The 24,676-nt window shown below is 36.1% G+C and overlaps 1 protein-coding gene across 1 annotated transcript; it reads right to left on the bottom strand.

The window, feature by feature from the left end:
• Positions 1–233: 233 nt before the first annotated feature.
• On the bottom strand, positions 234–22,296 carry LOC140145994 (uncharacterized). The gene is made up of 8 exons (XM_072167731.1): positions 21,706–22,296; positions 21,294–21,473; positions 20,416–20,710; positions 19,609–19,770; positions 18,653–18,841; positions 17,042–17,257; positions 13,677–13,856; positions 234–10,187 (listed from the first exon to the last, which is right to left on the bottom strand). The coding sequence occupies exons 1-8, from the start codon at positions 22,240–22,242 to the stop codon at positions 7,111–7,113; spliced, it is 4,836 nt and encodes a 1,611-aa protein (XP_072023832.1). The 5' UTR covers positions 22,243–22,296; the 3' UTR covers positions 234–7,110.
• Between the last annotated feature and the right edge of the window lie 2,380 nt (positions 22,297–24,676).

Below are 24,676 nucleotides of genomic sequence, written 5' to 3'. Positions count from 1 at the left end.
TTTAAAATACTCACCCAGTTCTGAAAGATATAGGTAAAACCGTATACAGGGGGTATGTGTTTCAGATAGTTTAATCCAAAGCAATTCCATTTGAAAAACATACTCCCTCCATAGACTGTTCTGATATCTTCCACAGGGATATAGATTTTAAATGAAATAGCCCATTTCAATGATTTAAAACAACACTGTTACACAAATGTTCAAATTATAAACCAGTAAACACAATATGCATATGACATCTTGATTCATATTTATTATTAAGAGTATTTTATTGCAAACATTTACAAGAAAATACTTGTGGATTAACATCTCTTGTCACTTGCCATCCCTTGTCATATAAATTAAGGACAAAATGTCAAAATAGTGGAATAAAGTACAAACACTGTAAATTCAGTTTGATTCCATTACAAAAGTTGTGTGTCACAATTTTGATCTCACCATTAATATGTATAAGTCAACTTGACGAGATAATTATATTTATCTCTGCCAATAAGACATCACAGCTGGTACCAAACATGTTGTATTAGTATTTGCATCTGGATTGTCAATAATAACTTGTACATAATTCATTGTATCAAATCCATTTTGGGTGATATACCTTGTTACAGTTTCATGCCGTTACACAACACTTCATCAGAGTGGCAACTTTGCTTCTTCAAAAATGGATTTAAAAGTATGAAATTCCTTCTTTCCCATCCCTGCCAAAGAGCACTTGGAGAGTTATGGTTAATTACACATATTTTCCCCTTATATGCACTGATTAAAGGAGTTAAAACTCTGACTGTCCGATTGCTTAACACTATGGTAAAAATCAGCCATACTTAATTGGAATGCCATGATGGAGACCAAAACAAGTGTGCCTCTGACATTTATTGTCAAAAAACGGAAATCAAATGATAAATTACACCTGTAATATTCAGTGTTAAAAGGTATGCACATGTAATGCTAAGCACACTCTATCGGCACAATGCAAACACGCATAACATAAACAAGAAAACATTTAAAATCATAGTTTACTGGGTGCATTGTGAATTAATCTGGAGGAAGGGACCTACACTATTTGTCTTCCATGCCATGAGCAACCCACAACCATGGCTGAGTCGAGGCTGTTTATGTCTATTCTCTTCGTGTGATACAGATTTATTCAAATGTGTCAATGTTATGAAATTAATGATCTAAATACTGCACATACTGAAACTTACTAACATTTTCTGACTCCTTTTTGGAGATAAAAAAATATCTTCAAAATCGGCATTTTCAAAGCATTAAAATGGTACATAACTTCGCTAGCTTTATACAGCATAACTTGCCAATAATGGACCTCACCTTGATTTAAATTTATGTTGAGTTCAATTGTTTTTTGTAAACCCCAGTAAACACAAAACATGTTTACAACATTTTGAATTATATAAATGTCGAGCCTAGTATGATGATTAGGAAAACCTTTTAAAATAACAATTATGAAAGCAATGTTGTCTCAATATTGTGTGAAACATTTTCTGCCAAACATTAATTAAACATTGTAAAACTGTTGTCAGAACGTTTTATAACATTTACTAGAGTCCACATTTTAACATTTTCTGGTAACCTTTGTGAGCCCTTTAAAAGATTTTAGTGTTTGATGGGATGACTATGTTTGGAAAACACCCAAATTTCTGTTAACTTAGGACTTTGTAATTTTCAGCTCACACTTGATTTGGAATTCATTTTGAATATTACAGTAGAAATGTCTAAACATTATTTCAATAAATTGTACTGCAAGAAGTACTTGTCCTTGTATTTTTAAAACAAGGCTAATTATAATAACAACACAATAGTAAGATCATAAACAATTAGGCCCCACCATGACCACAGTAACAAAATATAATTATTAGAGGCACATTATGTAAAATATGTAAATATTTAAAATTAAAAAAAGTTGGTACATTTCAGACACATTTGCTTACCACATATTTAATCTTGTGTCCAGAAAATTACAGCACTAATTTGGGGTAAAAATATTATCCTGTTTTACCAAATACAACAATTCTATCCACAATGTTACGAGTTTTGCTTATGAGTTGAATGACGTAAAGCACTTCACTTTTACCTCAATAAATGAACATTTGGGTTTTTTTTCTAAATCCCTACAAAACTCAAACATTTCATATAATAAGCAAGGTTGAATCAAAATACTGGATATGCAACTTCTTTAGGCATCTTATTAGTCATGTGACAAACAACAGGGAACATTTTGCTAAGCTTGGTCCCAGGTGTGCGGTAGTTGAAAGTGGAGTCCCCTTGCTGGTCCCATTACCAATCAAATGCCTGATGTATGGAAGTTGAAGTTGTAAACTAGCTATTTCCAGTGTTCAATTCAACCTTAATTTACTGGATGGCTTATCTATACCAAGATGTATTCTATAATATTTAAAATGATACATATATATCTGTGAGTATAATGGTTGAAATATCAGATGAGTTGTTTCAATTCAAGTGCACTACCACTGTATGGCAAGTGAAATGTGACAATTCATCTTTCTCATTCAGCCACATATATACAAAACAAACCATGAAAACATTGCACATACATAACTGTGCTAATATGACGAGGAAAGTGGAAAAAATACTTTCAACCACATGGTCCAGAAAATATATGCAAACCATTTAAACTCTGAAAACATTGCACATATTAATCACACACTTATCATATTTATCACACACTTATCATATAAATGACATGATAAATAAATGTTACACTGATTAATGTCATACTGATAAATAAAACAAAAGATGTCACATCACAATGTTGCAAAGTCACTTTAAAGGGACCATTGAAAGAAAAACATATTTGGTATCAAAATAAAGCTAATAACATATAGAATCCATTTCTAAAATGATAAACGCAATTTTCCTTTATTTTTCCCCCCAAATCAGCAAATAAAGACAAAGCGCCCAATGTTGCGTCGTTCCGCCCAATTCATATGTGCAGAGACACGTGGCAACCCCTGTGACGTCAAAGTGGTTATCCTTTCCGCTGCATGGCAACACTGCATAGTCCAGACTTGGTCCTAAACCAACGCATGAACGTGTTTACAGCAATGAACTTTTATGTGCCTTTTAGGCCTAACAAGTATATTAAAAAGGATATTATAATATAAATTACAAAGCTACAATGACTTCCATGATAGGCCTATATATAAATTCTAGCTAGGCCTACAAAATTGGCAAAAAACAGGGAAACATAAGTAAGTTAGGCCTAGGCCTTCATATTGACAAAGTCAAAGCTGTCAGTGCTAGCTGCTCGGCGTTTGCAAGAGAGTATCATTTGTTTTGACTGAGGCATTCTGATATAGCAACTCTTTACTTATATTTCCTCTGAAATATCTGATGAGGATAGGAAAGAGAAGGCAATGATGTTTCGGGTTAGCCCATGACGTGCGGCCTAGGTTAGGCCGTATAAAATTAATATTTTGGTTCTCGTCCAGAGGATTTTCATGAATTGATGAGGGAGGGAGGTGGTTTTTTTTTTCAGTGTAAAATCAGCATTGTCTGCAGTTTTCGGTCTTTTCCAACAGTGCTTGAGGAAACGATGACGCACTTTTTTTTTTTTTTTCAAATGGGAGATTCTGAAGGATAAACCCCCTAGAGTAGGCCCTACCACAAAAAGACTTGGAAGTGGTCCTTGTTCTCTAATAAACTTATTTATAGGCCTATGTATGAAAAATTCATAAATCATTCCAAAGTCTAAAATAATTGAAAAATCTAAAAAAAAAAAAAAAATCTGACAAATCCCAGAAATTGAGGGAGGGACGAGAACCAAAACATTAATTTTATACGGCCTCCGCCAGGCCTAAAACGCAAGCCGATCCTGACTCCGAAGTTTGGAAGCTGAATTGCGAGTGATTAAAGTGTGTTGCTTGTTTCTAAACGGTCGCTCCGTGTAGAGACACACTTATGGGACCAGGTTCAAAACAAAAGCCCCGCTCGAGAGAGCGAGTTAGCGCGCCATTGTTTCCTCGCCTTGCACCACTACTGAGGTCCCGGGTTCAACTTCAAGCCCCTGGCGCGCGGCCCAAAGACTCATTTGAACTTGGTTTATCTCGATCCCGCAGGTTTTTTTCGGGATCTCCAGTTTCCTCCTGCTTCTCAAAAATCGGTGATTAGTTGTTTGGTTATCAAAAACTTCCTTCACCCAATGAAATTTGGGGAGCTGAAAAGATAATTGGTGGATGTTACAATCCAAGTGCGGCTAGATTTGCGACAGGTTTGGCAGCATCCAGCCTAGATGATGCGATCTGATTGTGATAAGTACCATGGCAGCGAAATTACAGCGCATTGAACCATCCGAGATCTGGGAAAAGGCGTTATTATATAAAAGCCGAAAGTTATTTTTATTTATTTTTAAAAGCCTATGAAAAATGAGAAACAAATTTGAAGATAAAGAACCACGAGAGGAACATATAAAGGCCACTCCAAACAATCATATGAACAATATTTACTGTCAGCCGTTAGTTTACGTTATGGAAATGATTATAGGCCTAATCCAATCACTGATACTTGAAAGTGCAAAGTGTCCGAGCGTTTTATCAAAGGTAGGCCTACAGTTACAAAGTTTATGTTGATTGGGTAAATCTTGTAAAATACAGCGCGCCTGGCTGGATATTTCGTTGTTAGAAATGACTGACATCAATTTCGCATAGCCTAGTCCTACCCCAGAGGTTGATTCAATGTAATCCCAGCATGCAGTATGATATTATGTGCAATGTAATAAAGGAGCCATTTCAACACCATTTCACATTCAACTTTATGTACAAAATAAGAACCAGTAGTTTTGATGGAATATTCATCAAGACTTTTATGTTTTGAATTAATAATTGGGTACGGGTAATGTTTGTGGATACATTGCTACCAAGAAAGTTAAAAAGTTGTGTGTTTTTAAAACAATTTTAGATATTTTAAATGCTTGGGAAAAGGAGGTGGAACCAGCAAAGTTTTCTTGCACATGCATGCATGCAGACGCATAGCTTATCTTGTTGTATAACAACCTTGACCATGCACAGCAGGAGCCCAGTATGATGTTTTCTGGTCCTACCCCGGTCCTAACCATCCATGGATTAAAATAGGTGTAGGCCTATAATATTTCCCATTTGATGTTTGTAGCATATAGGCTTTTTGAAGGCTTAGTCTGTATGTTTGTAGGCGCTCCTCGTAATTTATTTCAAGAACAGCTTGCATGTCATATTCTTCTGAACCAACTTCCTCATCTGCCGTTCAGCTACTGCCCCAGTGCCAACGGCTCAAATAATATTGGCAAGTCTCCCGTATAACACATGGTAGGCCTATAGGGGAATAAATTTGCAAAATAAAAGGGCCTATATGCCTACTTTGCATTGTTTGGGGTATGAAAATAAGCACTTTTGAAAGTTAACTTATGGAAGAAAAAGGCTTTTTTTATACCAATTGTCAGGTTTTGGAAAAAATAATCATCTCTTGAATATTTTTTTAAGGTACTGTAGGTCCTACGGAAAAAATACATAGGCCTATAATAATAATACCCAGGGGAGGTGCTCGCGCCGGCACATCATCTGCAACTGCAATTTATGTGTTGCGACAAATCTTGGCGATATTCCCCTCAACATCGTCACTATATATCATAGGCCTATAGGCATACTCATAATTAGTTTTATGGTTTTATATATGCCATGTAGGGCCTACATAAAGTCATCGGAATCATGGTCATGTTGACCGGGGGGTTGAATTTATGAATAAGTAAAATAGGAAGCTGCATATACTTGATGATGATAAAAAAAAACCAATTGATCGTCCCCGCCCGCTTCCTTTCGCATGGCATTGCAATTGAGGGAGTCTGAAATGTTTAATGCTATTTTCTTTATTATTATAAGGGAAAACTTCTTTTTTTAAATGTTTCAAAAGTTAATAATAGTGTCAATAGTTTAGATTTGCTTCTGTCAAATAAGCATTTCAATTTAGAGGCTTTGTTTTAATCATCCTCTCAGAGAACCATCAAATAACAAGAGCCTCGATCCTATCATCCTCCTCTACAAATTACACAACTAATAATGTCCAGGAATAATACATAGGCCTAAATGATCCATTTGCATTGTAAAAAATAACTAATAAATGATAAATAAAAAGGCCCTCCACTTCCTCTTTTTGATAACATGTGGACAATCAACTGGATTTTTGTTTTTACTTGACCTTTGAATAATTATAAGTGGTTGTATTACCATGATTATTGCATCTGATATTTAGATCGCGATCGCTGTTGTCAAATTATCCAGGCAAAAATGTCAACGCAACACAAAACGCGTAACCACAATGACGTCATCAGGAAAGCGCCCAATTTTCTACTTTTGATAAATGACGCCAGCGATGTAGCGTCGGAAGGGGGTAAATCGAGTACGTTGTTTTCATTGTATTTTTATTTCTAAAATAGTTAGTTCTTCAATTGTTTTAGATATCGATTCTATATTTTATGGGCTTTATTTTGATACCAAATCATATTTTCTTTCAATGGTCCCTTTAAGGTAATATCTTAGGTTGCATGTACATGCCCCCACTACACCACATGTATAAACACATGCAAATATGGGCCCCCACAAGAAAGTTTGCTTTTGTTATATACCTGAATGATTGCACTTACTCAGTCACCCCAACCTATCCATCCCTCCATCATGATTTGTGAAACTAACATTTTCCACCATGCACTGTCTTTAGCTTTTTCTACGAGCGAGTTGAAGCTCATAACTGTTATTTTAGTGTACCCAACCTATCCATGTAGCATCATAAGATCCAGGGTGGGGAGGTTGTAGTCCTTCCCCAACCCTTAGCGCCAATCCGGCTTGAAATGTACCCCTGGGATTGACGCCCATGCCGGGAGCATTCCGAGTTCATTCTTTTCTGTAATTTTTCTGTTATTAACAACACTCCTCGGGAATTAAGCACCTTTATAAAAAAACATTTACTAACCTTAATGCAGTTTTGTAATCATATTCGCATGCAGGTCTTGTGTAACTGAAGATGAAGGAAAAAAACTGATTTATTTATTTTTATTTTTATTTTTTTTCGTTCTCTGAAAATCACCCGTCACAGACGTTGGTCATTGTTCTATTCAGGTATTTTATCTGCAATTTTTTCTCTCAAACAGTTTACACTTTGCTCAGGTTCAACAAACATGTATGCAGCTAGGGAATTTCTCCCGGAATTGCTCTGACATGGGCCATATACTGTAAACATACTATCATTTACTAGTGCATCTAATGGCATACAGCTCAGCAGTTTCTTCAGTACAGAAACATGAAGTGCACCACCCATCTTAAATGTTTTGAGTGATTCTAATGATAACATCTTGTATTCATTAGCCTTACCTGTAAGTTGAACTCTACTCAATCCAATATATGTTACTGATGGCATACAACCAAGCAATCTCAGCATAGCATTTGCACTCATCACTGTGTATGCCTTTTTGCAAGGAGAACTAAACATTGTGAATTCTTTGAGTGACCCACATAGCACTGATATGCTTTCATCAACCTCACCTTTGATGTCAACCTCACTGAGTGACACTGATGCTACTGATGGCATACAACCAAGCAGTCTCATCATAGCATTTGCACTCACTGAGCTTCTTGCAAATTTGAATTCTTTGAGTGACCCACATAGCACTGATATGCTTTCATCAACCTCACCTTTGATATCAACCTCACTGAGTGACACTGATGCTACTGATGGCATACAACCAAGCAGTCTCATCATAGCATTTGCACTCACCACTGTGTATGCCTTGTAAGGAGAACCAAACATTTTGAATTCTTTGAGTGACCCACATAGCACTGATATGCTTTCATCAACCTCACCTTTGATATCAACCTCACTGAGTGACACTGATGCTACTGATGGCATACAACCAAGCAGTCTCATCATTTTATTTGCACTCACTGTGGATCTCCCATGGAGACCATCCATTTTAAATTCTTTGATTGCCCCACATTGCACTGATATGCTTTCATCAACCTCATTTTCGATGTGAACCCACAAACGGAGTGACAATGATGATGCTGATGGCATACAACCAAGTACTCTCATAATTGTGTTTGTACTCAATGACCCACGAAACATTGTTGGCTCGTTATCATTGACCGCACCGTCTAGTGATACTGGTGTTACACGTACTGAGCTTGCACATTTCAATTTTTCACCTTTGATGTCAATCTCACTGAGTGTAACTGATTTGATTGACACTGATGTTACTGATGGCATACAGTCAAGCAATTTCATCATAGTATTTGTACTCACTAAGCTATATTTAATTTCAAATTCTTTGAGTGACCCATATGACATTGATATGCTCTCATCGATTTCATGTTTGATGTCTTTACTGTTTGATAATGTAAGGCCAGACAGACTTAGAGATGTGAGGGATTTCATGTTGCATAAGCTTCTTAATGTTCTGACTGCATCAATCTTGCATTCCAATATTTTGACCTTTGCAGTTTCGTGAATCCACCAAATGCTACTATTTGGTTTTGTAAGAGCAAAATAACAAAAGGCATTTAAAGTGCTAAGGTTGTCTAATCGCAATGGGAATTTTCTCAATGGCTTAAGCTCAGTATGCAATTTAGAGCTGTCACCTGATCGATGATACATTTCTGCTTCATAAATAAATGTAAGAGACAATGTCCATTCCTGCTTAGAACGGTATCTGTGCATAACATCTCTACTTGTCCCATCTATGTGAAATCTTGTGAATAAATTGACAACATGTTGCAGTACACTGGTAGCATCAGCACACAAACCACAACAAAACTGCAGCACATAATCCATAGCAAGAACATTATATTTGTGTATCAAATCTAGTTTTGCCTTAAATGCTGCAGGGTCATTATCATGCAAATAAGCAAGATACTTTGCTGCACAAAACTCTTGGAATGTTTTGTGTATGAATATAACGTATGTCTCATCCAAAAGAGCACCTTCCTCCTGTATTGTTAACCCAACCTCAAAAGATTGGTGCAGAATGTTTTCATCAAATCTGTCACTCCTGATTTGCAAATTGCTCCGAAGCAATTCTTCCAGTGCAGGCTCACCCAATTTAATAAGCATGTGCTCAATGCTCTCTGGTGACATATGATGTTTCTCTTGGAATGGCTTATTAAGATAAATCACAGCCTTCTCATACAACCCAGTCATAGTTTGAAATGCTGTGTCATTAGATTCCAACACTTCCCATAGAATACAAATCATGACCAGAAGAATTGGGTAACATGACAGAGTTTGTAATATAGGAGTGGAATCTATCTTTTCTATCAATGAGTTCCCACGTTCCAACTGCCCCTTCCTATGAAAGAATTTACCTATGTATATTTTACTTTTTTCCGGAGGAAAACCAGAAATTCTCACATGGACATACCCTGACTTGTCTTGGCTTCGACAGAATTGATCTACCATATGTGGCCTAGTTGTGACAACCACAAAACAACTAGATAGCAATGGACTTTCTAGAGCATGATCATGCAAGTCTTTGTGTATCTCATCAAATCCATCAAAAATTATAAGACATTTTGATCCTAGACTGGTTATTGCCTTTGCTATACTCGCTTTTGGGACATCAGGAAGAAGCTGTGCTTGTATTGCTTGTTCTAGACATTGTTCTGATTTTAATTTTCGTAACTCCAGGAAAAACACAAGATCAAACCCATTTTGCCTTGCTGATGGGATTTCTTTGATTGCTCTTGACATTGATGGCATGCCAGGATTACTTGGTATACTGCACTGAAAGCCTAATTTACGATTTGCCCACATATATGCAATTCTATGAACTAAGGTGGTCTTACCACTACCAGCTGGTCCTTGCAACAGAATGTGATGGGCAAACTCTCCCCCCAGTTCAGCCTTAACTTGATCATTGGCTTTCTTACAACTTTTGGTACATGTGATTGTGAACAGCTCCTCATATGATTCAAGTTTCCTACTATTTTTATATTCTTTCTCTCTATTGCTCAAGTATGACCGACTTCCTCTTGCTCTTAAGTCCTTACTACTCTCTTCCAATCTTTCTTCAAGGAGTGTTAAATCTACAAATATGTCATCTGTATCTGCTACAGCTTTTCTACTTCTGCCAAACCTGATTCTACCTCCGTCTTGATTATACTTTTTCTGTAGTCGTTCTCTCCATTTTGAAATATCTGGAAGAAAATCATTAAAACAAGAATCATACAAAAATGGTAAGTTGGAAGTTATTTTACATTTTTTACAGCTTTTTACATATTGTGTTTTGTACCGTAAAGTTAAGTAAAGTTAAGTAAATTGCACTAGTTAGCGGTTTAGATGTTGGAAATAAAAATGTGTTTCACAAGGGCCCATAGAATTTAAAGTATATTTATTATATCACGATTGGGAATGATGCTACCACGCTTTCGTTGGTAACACTAAAATGGAACATTTCTCAGGCCTAAAATTTCCCTGCAATCATGAGCAAAAATAACTTTTCTTTTTTACCAAAACCTCCACTTTGACATTCCAAAGTGGGGATGAGGCTGTCAATCTGGTAGCACATCTTTAATGTGCAGACTTTACGAAAATGCAACATTAGGAAATAATATTGGAGAAAACCTCGCATTATTTATCTCTTATATGTGGACACAATGGTGGATAGGGGTCCGCATGATAAAGATATTCAATAGGAGATATTATCAGGCACATTTGGTATAAAGTATTCAGCATAGGCCAAGCCTACCTAGAGAAAGATAAAACATTTTAGTGGTAGGTGGAAGGGGGATTTCCCATGATATACACATCACCCCCTGCGAACAAGATTCAAACTTCTTAGTTCTGAATAAATTTGATTAAAAAAAAATACTTTTTTACTGGGGCGAGGGGGGCGGGAAACCTTGCCCCTATGGCACTTCGTCACCGAAGCTTATGGCATCAGTTTATTGTCTTCGTCGGGGGGGGTAAACCAACCTGATCAGATTAGTAGGCCAATATATGACTCAACAGTTCAACTCAGTATCATGTACAGTATCATGTACATATTTTGCGACAACGCTGTCGAATTCTGCACTACAGATATTCCCACTGATACGAGTTTGGAAAAGAAAATGGTCGAAAATCATTTTAAAAACTACTCGATGCTATCTCAACTGTGGACTGTGGTTATACACCAGGTGATCCTAATTTTAGCTACAAAGTATGGGCAATTTTTCAGCACGCTCAAAGAGCATCGATCATTTTAATCTTTCTTCAGGGGAATAATTTTGTCTCAAAGTAGTTCCGAGAAGGGGGTACAGGTTTCACTATGAAAGTCACTATTGAAATACATGCGCCGGGCCTAAGGAGATACCCTAAGGACAACATGACCAAATCTTCTTTTACATAAAAATTATAAAGTGAAATCATACACAGCACATTTGGGTGCCAATTGGTACACAATTTGCCTAAATTTTAAGTTTTATATGGAACTACAGCGACATTGCACGCATACCATTGTAAGGTTATCTTTCAGTGTGTTGGGTGCTCAGACAAGAAATCGCGCGCCAGACAGTGTCTGCCGAGGATGATCGGCTTGAAATTTGTATTTGCAATTAAACTCCCATTATTTTACTTTTAAAAAGGCGGGGGATAAGTTGGAACATAATTAGGCCTATTATTAAAAAGATCAAAAATTAAATTAAGAGTACTCTATTTTCAGTAATAATCACTTTTCTTTAATTTTTTTGATTTTTAACGTTTTTGAATAATAACCTTTGCATGCTCTATTACTAAATGGCTCAAAATAAGCTACGGTGTCATAAAAGTGTAACACACAATTATTTTTCCAGCTCTTTTCTTTTGGTCTCCAACCATATATCGTTCATAATACACTAAAAGAAAGATAAGTTATAGACCATTTACTTCACAAATTTAATTTTCTAGCCCTTGCGTACGTTATATTTGACAGACACAATTTTGATGATTTTCTGCAATCAAATAAAAATTTATAAAGTATTACATAAGGTATTTTGTGGTTATTTAGGTGTAGGACCTACAGCAACTGATTGTGGAAAAAATGTGTCCAAATATTACAATAAGGAGGATAAATTGTTATAAATAAAATATGTGTGTCTGTCAAGCCATAACATACGCAAGATGTCTGTCAAATGTAACATACAGAATAATAATTTGGCAAAAGCAGTAGTTCAAGATGGGAAATTGAATAAAGATCACATGCAGTTTATAAATCACATGTTTTAAAACACTTTTATAAACTCTAAACTATCATCATAACGTGAACATCAAGTGATTTTTAATTTTTTTTAAACGTATTGCGTATGTTACTTTTGACAGACACATACAAATCTTGCGTATGTTACTTGCGTACAAATGTTTGACAGACAACACTTAACAATGGATTGTGTCATCAAAAAAGCTTCTCCTCACAAAGTGATAGTGCCACAAAGCTAGGTGGAGCTAAATGCTATGTCATGTAGCATAATTAGCTGTATCACCCTAGTTTAGCAGGAATTACAGCACCGTCTTGCGTATGTTACTATTTGACAGACATTTCAAGAAAAATTTTAAAATTGTTATATGTTCAAAAAAGATGGCAGCCACTTACAAATTGATTATAATATGGAGAAATGAAGTTATTTACAATAGATTTACCCTTTAGTTTATGCTTCAAGTCTTTGTTTATAAAAACTGAGGGACTTCAAAATGAATTATTAGTTTGACAGACAATAGTAACATACGCAAGGCAAACTTTTAAATCCTTTTTTGATCTGTTAACTTATAATTCATAATGCCTCTTTCTGTTTTTTTGATTGGTTTACTGCACCATTTTGGGAAACAGGTCACATGAATTTCTATAAGGAACCATAAAAAAAATTAAAAGCTGTTGAAAAAAGGCGTCTCTTGGCATGTTACAAATAAAAGTGTAAAAATAGGCATTTTTACAGCTATTTCTTTTTTTTTTTTTTTATTATTTAGAGTGAAAGGATTTTACTTAAATTGTGTATGCTATGTCTTTACTACCTAAACTTGCCACTAAACTAGCAAATATTCCATTTCTATAATTATTATTTTAAAAAAAAGATGTCAAAATATATGGCTATAATATGACACCTTAGCATATTTTGAGCCAAATCACGATCCACAGAAGGACATTTGTTTTTATTAAATTTCCACTTTTTCTCATTTCCTACTATATAATACACATACGCGCGAGATTCAAACATTCTAATAATAGGCTTATTATTCACCAAAGGCAAAAAATGAAGATGATCAGTGACTTTATTGTAATATAATAATGCTTGGTTTCTCCCAATATCGTTTCGCTATGAATGAAAGAGATGTACTTGTTTTGGGAATAGTTGCAGGGACATTGGCATTGTGTGATCTGTGCTATACTATTCATTTCCCTATTCAAGGTCCCTCTTAGCATCTATTTTACCAAACTAAACCAAACAAATACATCAATAACCATACACATATGGACAGAAATACAGAATATTGAATGCATATAGTCTCATTCTGAACAAGGTCAGGTGAGACAAAAATATAGTACTTTATACTATCTTGCCTATTTACAGCATAACAACTAGATTGAGTTATTCTAAACTCTTCATTTGAGACAAAATTAATCATGTTTCACTTGTACTTAACATGCTCAGAAAAAGTTGGAAATAATTTCTTACCCACTTCTTTGTGCATATATGTAGTACTCTGTTGACCAATGTTGTATTGATTACCAGTAACTTGTGTTACACCGCCTTTTACAATGGTTGGTTTATGCATGATTACAATGGGCTGGTTACCATCTACATTGTGTATTGCATCTTGGACTGTAGACTGTAGTTCACCTAATTCAGATGAATCTGGAATGTTAAACGGGGATTGGAAAGATAGTCATTTTAAACGACAGCGTATTAAATTATACTTTGGCTATCAAAAATTATGTAGGTGACCTAAAAGCCAGTATGTGCAAAATGTATTATTTGTTAATATTTTTAGGGTCATGTTTTATGTAAGCATATTATCCCCTTCGTACATACTGTGTACAATTGTACATATGGACTTCTATTGCTCCCTGTATACCAGGGGAAGCTTATTACTCCAAACAAACACCATGTGCACAATTGTGCATTCATATGCTATACTCCAGTGCAGAGCGCCCTCGCCTAACTGAATGTCACTTTTCATAATCTAAGAGGGCATCACCCACTACAGCACGTTGCCAGAAGACATGTACTTTTTAATTTTATATGAAATATCATTGTGGACAAGCTAAATTCTAGTCAGGGGGTTAGTGTAAGACCTGTAGAAAACATGGAACACTATTTTTGATCAAATGCTTCAAACATATTGTGGTGTATAATTTTTTTTAAATGGTGTGTACAATTGTACACAGTGTGTCTCACCTTGTAAATATAAGACTAATATATTGTGTTCAGTTGTACACAGTGTGACTAATCTTATCAATATATAGGAGTTATTTAGTATACTTTGTACATCATTATCATTATACGTTATTTTTAACTCTTTTGTCAATACTTCCATTCAGTTTATAATTTGCTCTGGATGCATTTTTTGGAAAAACCACTATGTAGGCCTATTATTACAGAGATAGTTAGGAGTAAGGGATCAAATCAAAACTCTACCGCCGGTTGCCCGCCGGTTCCGTGCGGTTCCGTCCGGTTGGCAGAGGTCATTGGTATATGAATATTCAAGAATGCATGAGTAGCAACCGCCGGTTGGTTTAAGCACATAACCGGAGAGATTAACAAAATGTTGATATGTTTATTTCGCGATCACAATAGCGCATACTTGAAATTTCACGGTCACAATAGCCATGATAGCACATACTTTAAAGTACTGCATGATGATCGATTTTTCTTAGTCGCGTGTCTATTGACTTGTCACCAAAGCAAATTAATTTTGGAAATGATTTCTTGTTTATGGTTACAATTGCTTGAATATATCACTATTGTTTTAATCAGTTAATTTAAGTTCAGAACAGTGTTTCAATGATTTCTACATGTTAAGTAATTTAGAAGTTGTGAATCACATAGGCCTGTATTGGTGATGGACAATTATACGAAAGGTCATTAGTTCAAAACTGCCTCCAGAAGATATGATGCGTGCATAAATCACAAAAGAAATCCCCAGTTGAAGTGATATTGATTGACTAATTTGCTTTGTACTTCAACTGGGGATTTCTTTTGTGATTTATGCAAAAAAATGTAACTTCAATACTAAAATGAACAAAATTGAGGACAACTTGCCAAAGGAAGATGCATAGGCCTTTTACAACTATTGGTTTTATTTTAGTCCCGGTAGGCTTATTTTGATCCACCTAAAGAGTATTATATCAGAGGAGCTGATCTAACACTCCCGACACACCCCTAAACAGGAAAAATTGTATTGAAATCGGTTTTTTTGAAGGAAACAAACACACTATCTGTGGTCATCTTATGACTCCCTACATTTTGGTCATCAAAGTTTTTATGACCCCCCCCACCCCATTTTTCTTTCCAAACATTTATGACCCCTCCCCCCTCTCGTATATTTGGGACACCTCTCCCCCCTTCCGAAGAAAATGATAGCCCAAAATGGTACAAAATGGGATTGATTTTGGGTCTAAAATAGACCAAAAGGAAGATTTTGTAACAACATTTCTGACAACTGAGCAGGAGAGGGGAATGACTTGCCACCCTGCCCCATGGCTAATCTCCATTGGTGCTGATGACGGGCGCAGTGCCGTGGGGTGATGGGATTCGCATATATTTTGTCGATCTTGCAAAATCATTAGTTCTTCTTGCACATCACCTCAACGAGCCTTGCCAACATCATTGTAGGCCCAATATACCAGCCTAATGGCCTAGGCCTATATTACGAACTTAGTGTAGTTTTTATCCCCCTATCTCTCATGTGATTTGAGAGACACATCTCATACTCTCACCCCTTTTCCACCTCTCCCCATCCTCCATCTCCCTGTTCCTCTCCCCTCTCTCTTCCCCTTCTTTCTCCCTTTCCGTCTTGTTTTTTCTCTCTTTTCCATTTCTTAGTGTGTTACCCTTGCGTTTTTTAAAAAACATGCAGAATTTTGTGATCGCGATTATCCCCTCGGAAATGAAACCTGTCACGATGTAAAATAATTAGAAATAAATAGACCAGATCTCTGTTTATATTTTATCAAAATAAAATGCTAATATTGATAATATATGCTAGCAAAATAAAATGCTAGCTATATTGATTGAGAAGAACTCCGAGAAGGAAAATCGATTATTCCTATTGTACTAAATTTGAAAAGAAACCACTTGAAATCACTCCACTCATTCACTCGATGATACCAACCGGCCTTATGAGCCAGAGTGTGACGACTGACCTCATTACTGTGTATAATTTAGAACCGGACGGAACCGGCGGTCGAGTTTTGATTTGATCCCTAACTGGTCGTTGATGGGCCCGTGTAGAGTGGAGTAACAAAATTAGTCTCAGAAATCAAGTTTATTAAGTGTGATGTCTTTTTCGGTCTCTCCAAAGACAAGAACTGTTTATTAGCATTTTATACCAAATTAATGAGAGTTAAGAGCCTACAGATACGGACGTATGAAGGCAACAGAAAAAAGTTCAAGTTTGTTGCGTCACATATGTTACCAAGTTTTACTGCCATTACTTAGTCATAATGTGTACAATTGTATCCAAAAAAATCATTGTAAACGTCATCACTTAGTCACAATGTGTACAATTGTACACATGCCCTAATTTGCATAATTGATGAGGTAATTTTTTTTTTTTAGTTTTTCACAACTTACTATCCAAAATAGTTATAATAAGCATAAAAAATATTTTTTTGATCGAGCCATCTTCCTTTGTGTCCGAAGGGGATAAGCCTGAAATCACAAATATTTATTGTCAAACCAGTGCAGATTAGAACATCATAGACTTACTGGAAGGGAAAGTCGCAATATCTTTGACACAGTCTACATTACCAGTCAAGGGAGGCTAACAAAGTACATTTATGATGAAGTAGAAATAAGAATTAACTTGTATAATATACCTTGTAATCTTCCATAAACTGGCATCAATGCACTCTGCATTGATGGTGCTTGCCCTTCATGGGTACTTAGTTGACTCATTGGCAGGCTCCTCGGCTGTTGCTGAGAGGGATGCTGTTGTGGCTGTAGAGAATGCTGCTCTAACATCATGTCTATTGGTATTTCCATGTCCACCTTCTCAAGTGGATTTCTGAATTGGCTTATACTCTCATTTGTACCTTCAAACAAATTAATACCAAATATGACAATAAATTACTTACAATTCAAATTGACTTGCTTTATTTACCCTGTTTAGGTAGATGTATATACTGGGTACTTTATTCCAAAAAATTAGTTGTTACATCATAATTATGTAGGCCATTAAACCAATTAGTGTTTACATCATAGCCCATACATGAGAGACTTGCTCTCTCTCTCTCTCTCTTACGAAGTCAGTATGTAGGATTTAGGTGTTATTTTCCATCATGCTATTGGATTTAGTGAATACTATTCCTGAATGCTGTATAGCCTTTATTATCCGTTTACTATAAAAAATTAATAACTTCATTGTTTTTATTATTAAATGCTGTCTTTGGTAAAAAACACAGTTCAAACAAAAAAATTCAATCGGTTTTAAAATTTAATTAAATCAAGTTAGAGCTTTTCCAACATCACGCTTGTAATTTTTCCAAACTGCCTTTTCAAAAAATGTTTGTTTATACTTTAATGACATTTTGATGAATCAGGGGTAGCTTCAAATTTTCATGATCAATCAATCAACTATACATAGCACCTGAGATTACAATGCTTAATCAGACCAAGTTTGATTTCTGCATGTATTTGTCAGTGAGGCACATAACTATTCATGTCTTTCGAGAGTCCGCATAAAATTTGTCCCAGTGAGAGGACAAACAAGATAATACAAAAGGGCTGACTTAACTCTTTTTTTCCTATCTAAATGTCCCTTCAATTTCACCTGGTGACTTCTTCTTGCCACCAGGGACTCTTCTTGCGTTAGTCAGTCCTACTCTTGTCCTGTATACACTATTAAACATACAATGCCAAAACAATGTACACTACTCCAGATTCTAAAAAAATAAGAGAGTGCGTATTCATTTTTTGGACAAAATTTAAAAAATATGATCTTGTTTTGTTTAATGAATCATAGCTTTAGTTACTTATGATAATTGGTTATGAAAAAGATTAGAAAACATGTTTATCAAAAATTAGAATGTATATTTTGAAGTTAATAGTTGTACAAGTCTTTGGGCTACATTGTCTCAGCATATTAAAAATGCCCTAAACATGCATGTTTTTGGCCCTTATTTCCAAGATTTGGCTAAATATTAAAATTTGACTTTATTGCTAATTAAAACTAACTAAAGGATTAGGATCTGGCTATGTTTCATCATAAATGCAAAACATGATATTTTTAAATCCAAAAAAATTAGTGCTATATTTTTCAGGAATGGAGGGTAGAGGCCTATATAGGGACATTATTACAGTTTCTTTAACAACTGACACTCGTGTCACCCCTTGCCTACACTCTCAGGTTCAACACCATACAAAGTTGTCTATTGTTGTCACTACATTTTAGAATTTTATAGCTCCTTGTCATTAATCTGTATTCTTACCAGTTTCATGAGGCACATAAATGTTCTGTTGATCCACATGAATATGGTCTCCAGTTACTACAGTTTGGTTTTTCATCACACTTGGGTTGTTCACATACATGTTTATTCCTCTGTCATCAAGTTGCTTGTCTTGTTGATGGTCCTTGAAGATATCTTGTAGTGATAGTAGTTCTGATAAGTCTGATAAACCTGCAGATGTCAATGTTAAATTATTGGGGAATTAATTGATAACAGAAAAAAGTGTCCTTATCTAATGCTTCAAATGATTCAAAGGTGCTACTCAGTGGTGTAACCAGTTGGGGATGGGCCCGTGCCCCCTGCTCATCATTTCTGGCCGTACATCTTAGGCCGTAAGTATACAAATAGAAAATGTTTCCTAGATGTCATCTCCTTATTGGAAGTTTTTGAACTTGGAGATCCTTTACCTGAAAAGTATAGGTTGAGTAAAGGGTAAAATCCTGTTCTATTTAATTCTATTCTATTCAATCTATTCTATTCTAATCTATTCTATTCTATTCTTCTTCTTTACGATACTACAATGGCCCATTATTGGTATGGGAGAAGCAGGAACCAGCTTTGGTACTTAGGTGAAGTTGAGTCCTTGATTCTGGAGTTGTGTGCTTTGATGATGACTGCTGTTTTACATTGTATGGGTTTGTGTTGTTTGATTGGTGTATACATTTCATCGGGCATATAGCTTCAAATAGCAAGTGTTCAATTTACAAGCTATTCACACATGCTCAGAAGGCTCATCAGGCATGGAACCTTCCAATCTGGAGGTTAATAATCTACATGTAAGGTCAGCATACACATACACCCCCCCCCCCACACGCACACCGTGTGCTTTAAAAGAGCTTAGTTTGCACCCCTTTCGGATTTTCGACACATACACGTATGTATTTTGAGGTAGGTCTTTGTAATAGTCAGAGAGAGATTTGTTCACATCACTAGCTTACCTTTTGTCCCTGTAGGACCAGTTATTGTATTATCCTGTGATGCAGATTGCTCATCTGTAGATACTGTAACTGGTTGTTCATTAGCAGATATTGTAGAAGATGTTTCCTCCTGATGCATAGGACTAGATGTCATCTCCGTATTGGAACTTGGAGAACCTTTACCTGAAAAGTGTAGAGTTAAGGTTAAAATTCTGTCTTCTTCCTCTTCTTTACGATACGATACTACAATGGCCCATTATTGGAACGAGAGGAGCAGGAATCAGTGTGAGCACTTGAGTGAAGTTCATTCTGGAGTCATATGCTGTGATATAATAAATATTGCTGACTTGACTGCTGTTTTACATATAGGGTTTGTACTGTTTGTTATATTTGGTGCATACCTTTCATTGGACGTTGCTTCAAATCATAAGAGTTTCAAGCGCTCGCATATGTACCCGTTTAACGATGCTGTAATAGATGGGGTGGTAAGAGAGTTATTTGCACACCCTCTAGGTTTTAATGACACCTAGCTATTTTGTAAAGTACTAAGGTGCCTACTTTGTTAACAATCATACCAAGTATTTTCAAGGATTCATAAAAATTGTAGTTTGGCTTCCTACCTGTGATACCGTTTTTGAGCTGTAAGCAAAAAGGTCAAAGCTGGGGTGGTGGTCAGAGGAAACATCGCAAAACATCGCCGATAGGCTACAATGGGGGTTGACCTTGATCACCAGACTTTGTCAGTAACAAAGTTTTATAGACAGTGCAAGTTTTAAACATGTGAGAGCAAGCAGATAAAGAGTGAAGCAGGATTTAAAACATGCTTACCTTTTTGCCTATGGTTGCTCAGTTTATCAATGTGTTGACTCGGTTGTCCTCTTTGTCCCTCAATGGTGTCTTGAGTCTGTCTTGTGTGGTTGCTGATCTTGTCAGAAATGTGTGTGGTCTGTTGTCCTCTTTGTGTTTTAACGGTGTCTTGAATCTGATGTGTCTGTTGAGTCATGAAATCTCTGAGTTCCTGCTCAGAATCTGTGACTACCTGGTGCAACCACTGCTTCATTTCTGCTGTCAATGGGCTTGCTGCTCTTTCTTTCATTTCTTGTGTTACAGGCTGGGCCTGTATCTGAAATAGAAAAAGGTTAATTAAAGTATGATTAATCAACAACATTATAAATCTGCCATTCCTGACCATGCAACTATATGCATTATAAATAAAGTTATTGATCATTTGGAGGAGTAGCCAACAGCAGTGCCATAATAATAAGAGAGGCATACAGGAAGCAATCTCCCAAGCGGGACACCAGCATGGAAACTAAACAAAACTTAACTATTGTTACCATGTTTCATTTCTTTGAATGTTAGATCATCTTCAGGGATTGTGAGTACATCTTCTATTTTTAATTTATTGGGTACTGGTCGGCACAGAATAGTCATGGTGAAATGTGTTCCCAGACACACTAACATACATGTAATATCTTTGGCAATGTGAATTGAAGGACAGACATATCACATGTTTTATTTCCTCCTTTGCCAGTTTGCTTTGAAGGAAAAATGCAAAAAAAGGAAAATGTTTGGAAGAAACAAGTTGTAATTTTACTTTAGCTTTCCAAGGTTTTATGGGAATCTGTTTGCCCAGGTGGAAGCAAAGACCCCCGGGCAAAGACCCAATTACAACTACATAACAACAGAGTAGTGATCATACTTACATTTAGGAGTTCATCTCTGACATCGTCAGCCTCTAGTTTTGGGAAGTAGTTTGGATGTAGACTCTCTAAAAGATCTACCAGATCAAAGATGTCATTGAAGAAATCATTTCTTTCATGTAGACTCAACTGGAGATTATCTGAAAGTCTTTTATGGCACAAGTTGTTTCGCACTGTGTACACCTATGGGAAGACAAGAATACAGTGGAACATTGTTAATTATTCAAAAAAACTTTCCTTTGCCCATCAAACTAACTCTTCTAGGACATTTCACTTTCTAATGGATTTCATTGCCTAATTTAATTTCTCTCATTTGCACAAGTTTTTGAACCTGAACAAAACATTAATGAAACTATCAGTCAATATAATTCTGTAAATAATACAAATGAAACACATATTTAGATGAGAAGCTTACCTTCTGCATAATGTCATGATTAGCCTGCGTATGGCTATGGCATTCTCCAAATCTCATTGCCATCTTCAGTAGACACCCATGGTCAAAGTCACCAAAAGATGTTGGACTTGGTCCTGGTGGAAGACTCACTGCAAAGGCCTTGGCAAACTCAATAGAATCATGGAACAGTTTTGGAGGACTTATATTTCCCCATGTGACGGGTGCTCCAGATTTTGGACGTTCATTTGTCCAATATAAAGACTCTATCGCATGACACCATTGAATACAATTCTGACAAGGGGGAGGGTGTACAGGACAGTGATGTGGTTGCCTTCTACGATTACTGTCTCTGACAATACTAGGACACTGAGGTGGAGAGGAACATGGCTGTAGATTAGCTAACTGACCAGTGGTGTGGAGGACAACTTGTTTTGTGTTGTGCCAACCTCTGATAGTGTTCTCTACACATGGTAGAACAGCTTTCTCACAGACTATTTGTATGGCTTCATAACACTGAATAAAGTTGTGAAATTCTTGAAGGTTAATTGATGCTGCCATGATGGAAGTGCATGAAGAAAATCAACTCATTCAGCAAGATTTGTTTTAAACCGGTTTCTGAAAATAACATAAAAAAGCATATATTATTCATCATCCTCAATAAATATTTACCCCCACTGTAAGTGCAAAGTGTATCATCGATGCACACCTCTAAACTCCTTTCCCACCACCATTAGTCATTTTGAATACCTCCATGTCATGTTTGTTACCGGTTGCCTTTGGAGTATACAACATTAATTGGTCCAACTATATTGAACTTAACACCCATAACGAGAAGCAGCCAATGTTGATTTCAGGTGATATTGCAGTCGCACTGGATGCGTTCCAATACTCCTTTTTTATTGCTTTTCCTAGTATGTAGTCCACTTTACAAAGTGATATATCTACAGTCTATAATATCGAATTGATTAATTCGAATTAAACAATTCATTGATGTTAGCACTGGGTAGTAGCCATTACTGCCAGTAGACAGGAAGTCTAGAAAGTTGACCTCAACGCTGTAGGTGGTCTTCCTGTACTTTTGAATGGGACAGCAGTAACCTTGGGCATGTTTTAGACCAAAATTTTGGATTTTTCAGATTTTTTTCTAAGTTTGTGAGAGCATAACAAGACTATCCGTCGATGGATTTTTATTTCCGTCGGTAGATATTTTTAAAATTAAGTTTTTCATAACATATTAAAAGGCAGAGACCCCTGATGTATAATAAATTAGCTAGGTAAGTTTAGAGTAACCTTGATGAAAATTATCAAAAAAGTGCCTATTCAATTGTGTGGGTACGGTCCATCACCTGTCACTTGGTAGTCTTGTAACATGTCTAATGGCGCTGCCCATGGCCACTCGGTGAATTGTTTAATTCGAATTAATCAATTCGATATTATAGACTGATCTATGTAAGTTGTTTTTTTTATCTAACATCTTGCTCCAACAATATACAATATATATACAGACATTTTTATTCATATTAGTCTTTTGTTCTTTTTTTTTCTCTTATAGTTAGTCCGAATATATGAGGCCCACTAGAAAGTGGTTTGTTTTGCTATTTGGGGATACTCCAAGGAGCAGGTTGGCTATATATATTGTTTTTTTGTAATTGTAATTGGTATCATGTTTATCTTTATATTGTGATTGGTGCCTGGATTATACATAAAAAAAAATCAAATCATCAAATTTGTAATATATGTTTCAAAATTATGTAACAGGGGTGCATGGCTTTAAAATATAACTTCTACAATTAGATAGAGTCATTATATTTTTAATTGTCCTCATCAGAGTAGAGGAAATTATCATTACATAATTTATTTTTACATAAATTCTGATAGAATTATAACTTGTATTTATAAATGCATCAACATTTTTGGTTTAGAACTTTTAGCTATTTCAATGCAAAATTTAACACACAGATAATGCCACACGTCTGAAGTTGGGACCCCCAAGTGTCAGTGTAACAGTGTCCTACGTAGGGTCACACCCACACCTCTGAAGTTGAAATTCAAAAGTGGGTGATGGTGTATATTTTTCATGAAAATAGGAAGCGATATAATAATAACACCCTTCACTTTGGTCTTATACTGTAAAGCTGTGACCTTCTTCCTTTATCTTCCTTTATTGGTAGTAGATGTGTGGGGGTGGGTGTGTGTACACACTACACAGTGACATACAAACTCTATGAATAAAAATCCAGAACAGTTTATTTTAAATGACAGGTGTGTGGGTATGGGTACTTAGGGACAGCATGTGACATTCTATGTGAAAAGGCCAGAACAGTTTGATGACACAGTTGTATTTCTGTTATATTAAGAGCCAGTCTCCCTTATTATGTACCCAAATCAGGGGGGTTGTGATACAAAAAAAAATAGAATTTTCTCTAAAAATAATTTTGGTACATATTAGCACCAACAACTCACATGTGAAATATGAGCGTGCACAGCGCCCTCGTTCAGCTTGAAAAAATTCTTGAAATTTCAGCCTCTCTGAGCCTTACTTGCAAATGGTAAACTTTGGAGGTGCATAACATTGTGCGCCATCATCATCCCAACCTGCATTTTGCATTTTTTTAAGTACCAAATGGTTACATTACAAAAACCAAGAAAAAAAATTGGGATCTTGATGGCGCACAAAATCAGCAAATCCAATGATTTGATGAAAAGCGCCCTCGTGCAAACTTCAAAGCATCATAACGGGCTGCGCCATCAAGATCCCAAGTCCGAACAAGTTTGAAATTAAAGACCTCCATGGCAAGTTTCATTTTTCAGCAAAAATTTTTTGGGATTTCGTTGAGCACAGAGTTAACAGAGGTCAAAATTTCCTATTTTCGCACATTTTTGCACGCCTGCATTATTATGCGCCAACGCCACCTGACTCTCCGAATAGGATTTCATCAAAGAGGTAATTCTCTGCAAGAACTGAAAAATTAGCTTGGGATCTCTTGATCTT

This window comes from Amphiura filiformis, chromosome 2 (genome assembly GCF_039555335.1).
Source record: "Amphiura filiformis chromosome 2, Afil_fr2py, whole genome shotgun sequence".
NCBI classification, from domain to species: Eukaryota; Metazoa; Echinodermata; class Ophiuroidea; order Amphilepidida; family Amphiuridae; genus Amphiura; species Amphiura filiformis.
The sequence above is the reverse complement of the archived record's forward strand: the minus strand, read 5'-3'. Positions and strand labels throughout refer to the sequence as shown.

What these genes read in the sequence shown, in the direction of transcription:
- LOC140145994 (XM_072167731.1), bottom strand. Translation starts at nt 22,242, where the DNA reads ATGGCAGCATCAATTAACCTTCAAGAATTTCACAACTTTATTCAGTGT. An exon ending in TCAGAGATGAACTCCTAAAT is followed by an intron (nt 20,711 to 21,293) that starts GTAAGTATGATC and finishes TTTCTATTTCAG; the next exon opens with ATACAGGCCCAGCCTGTAAC. An exon ending in AGTTTATGGAAGATTACAAG is followed by an intron (nt 13,857 to 17,041) that starts GTATATTATACA and finishes TTAACATTCCAG; the next exon opens with ATTCATCTGAATTAGGTGAA.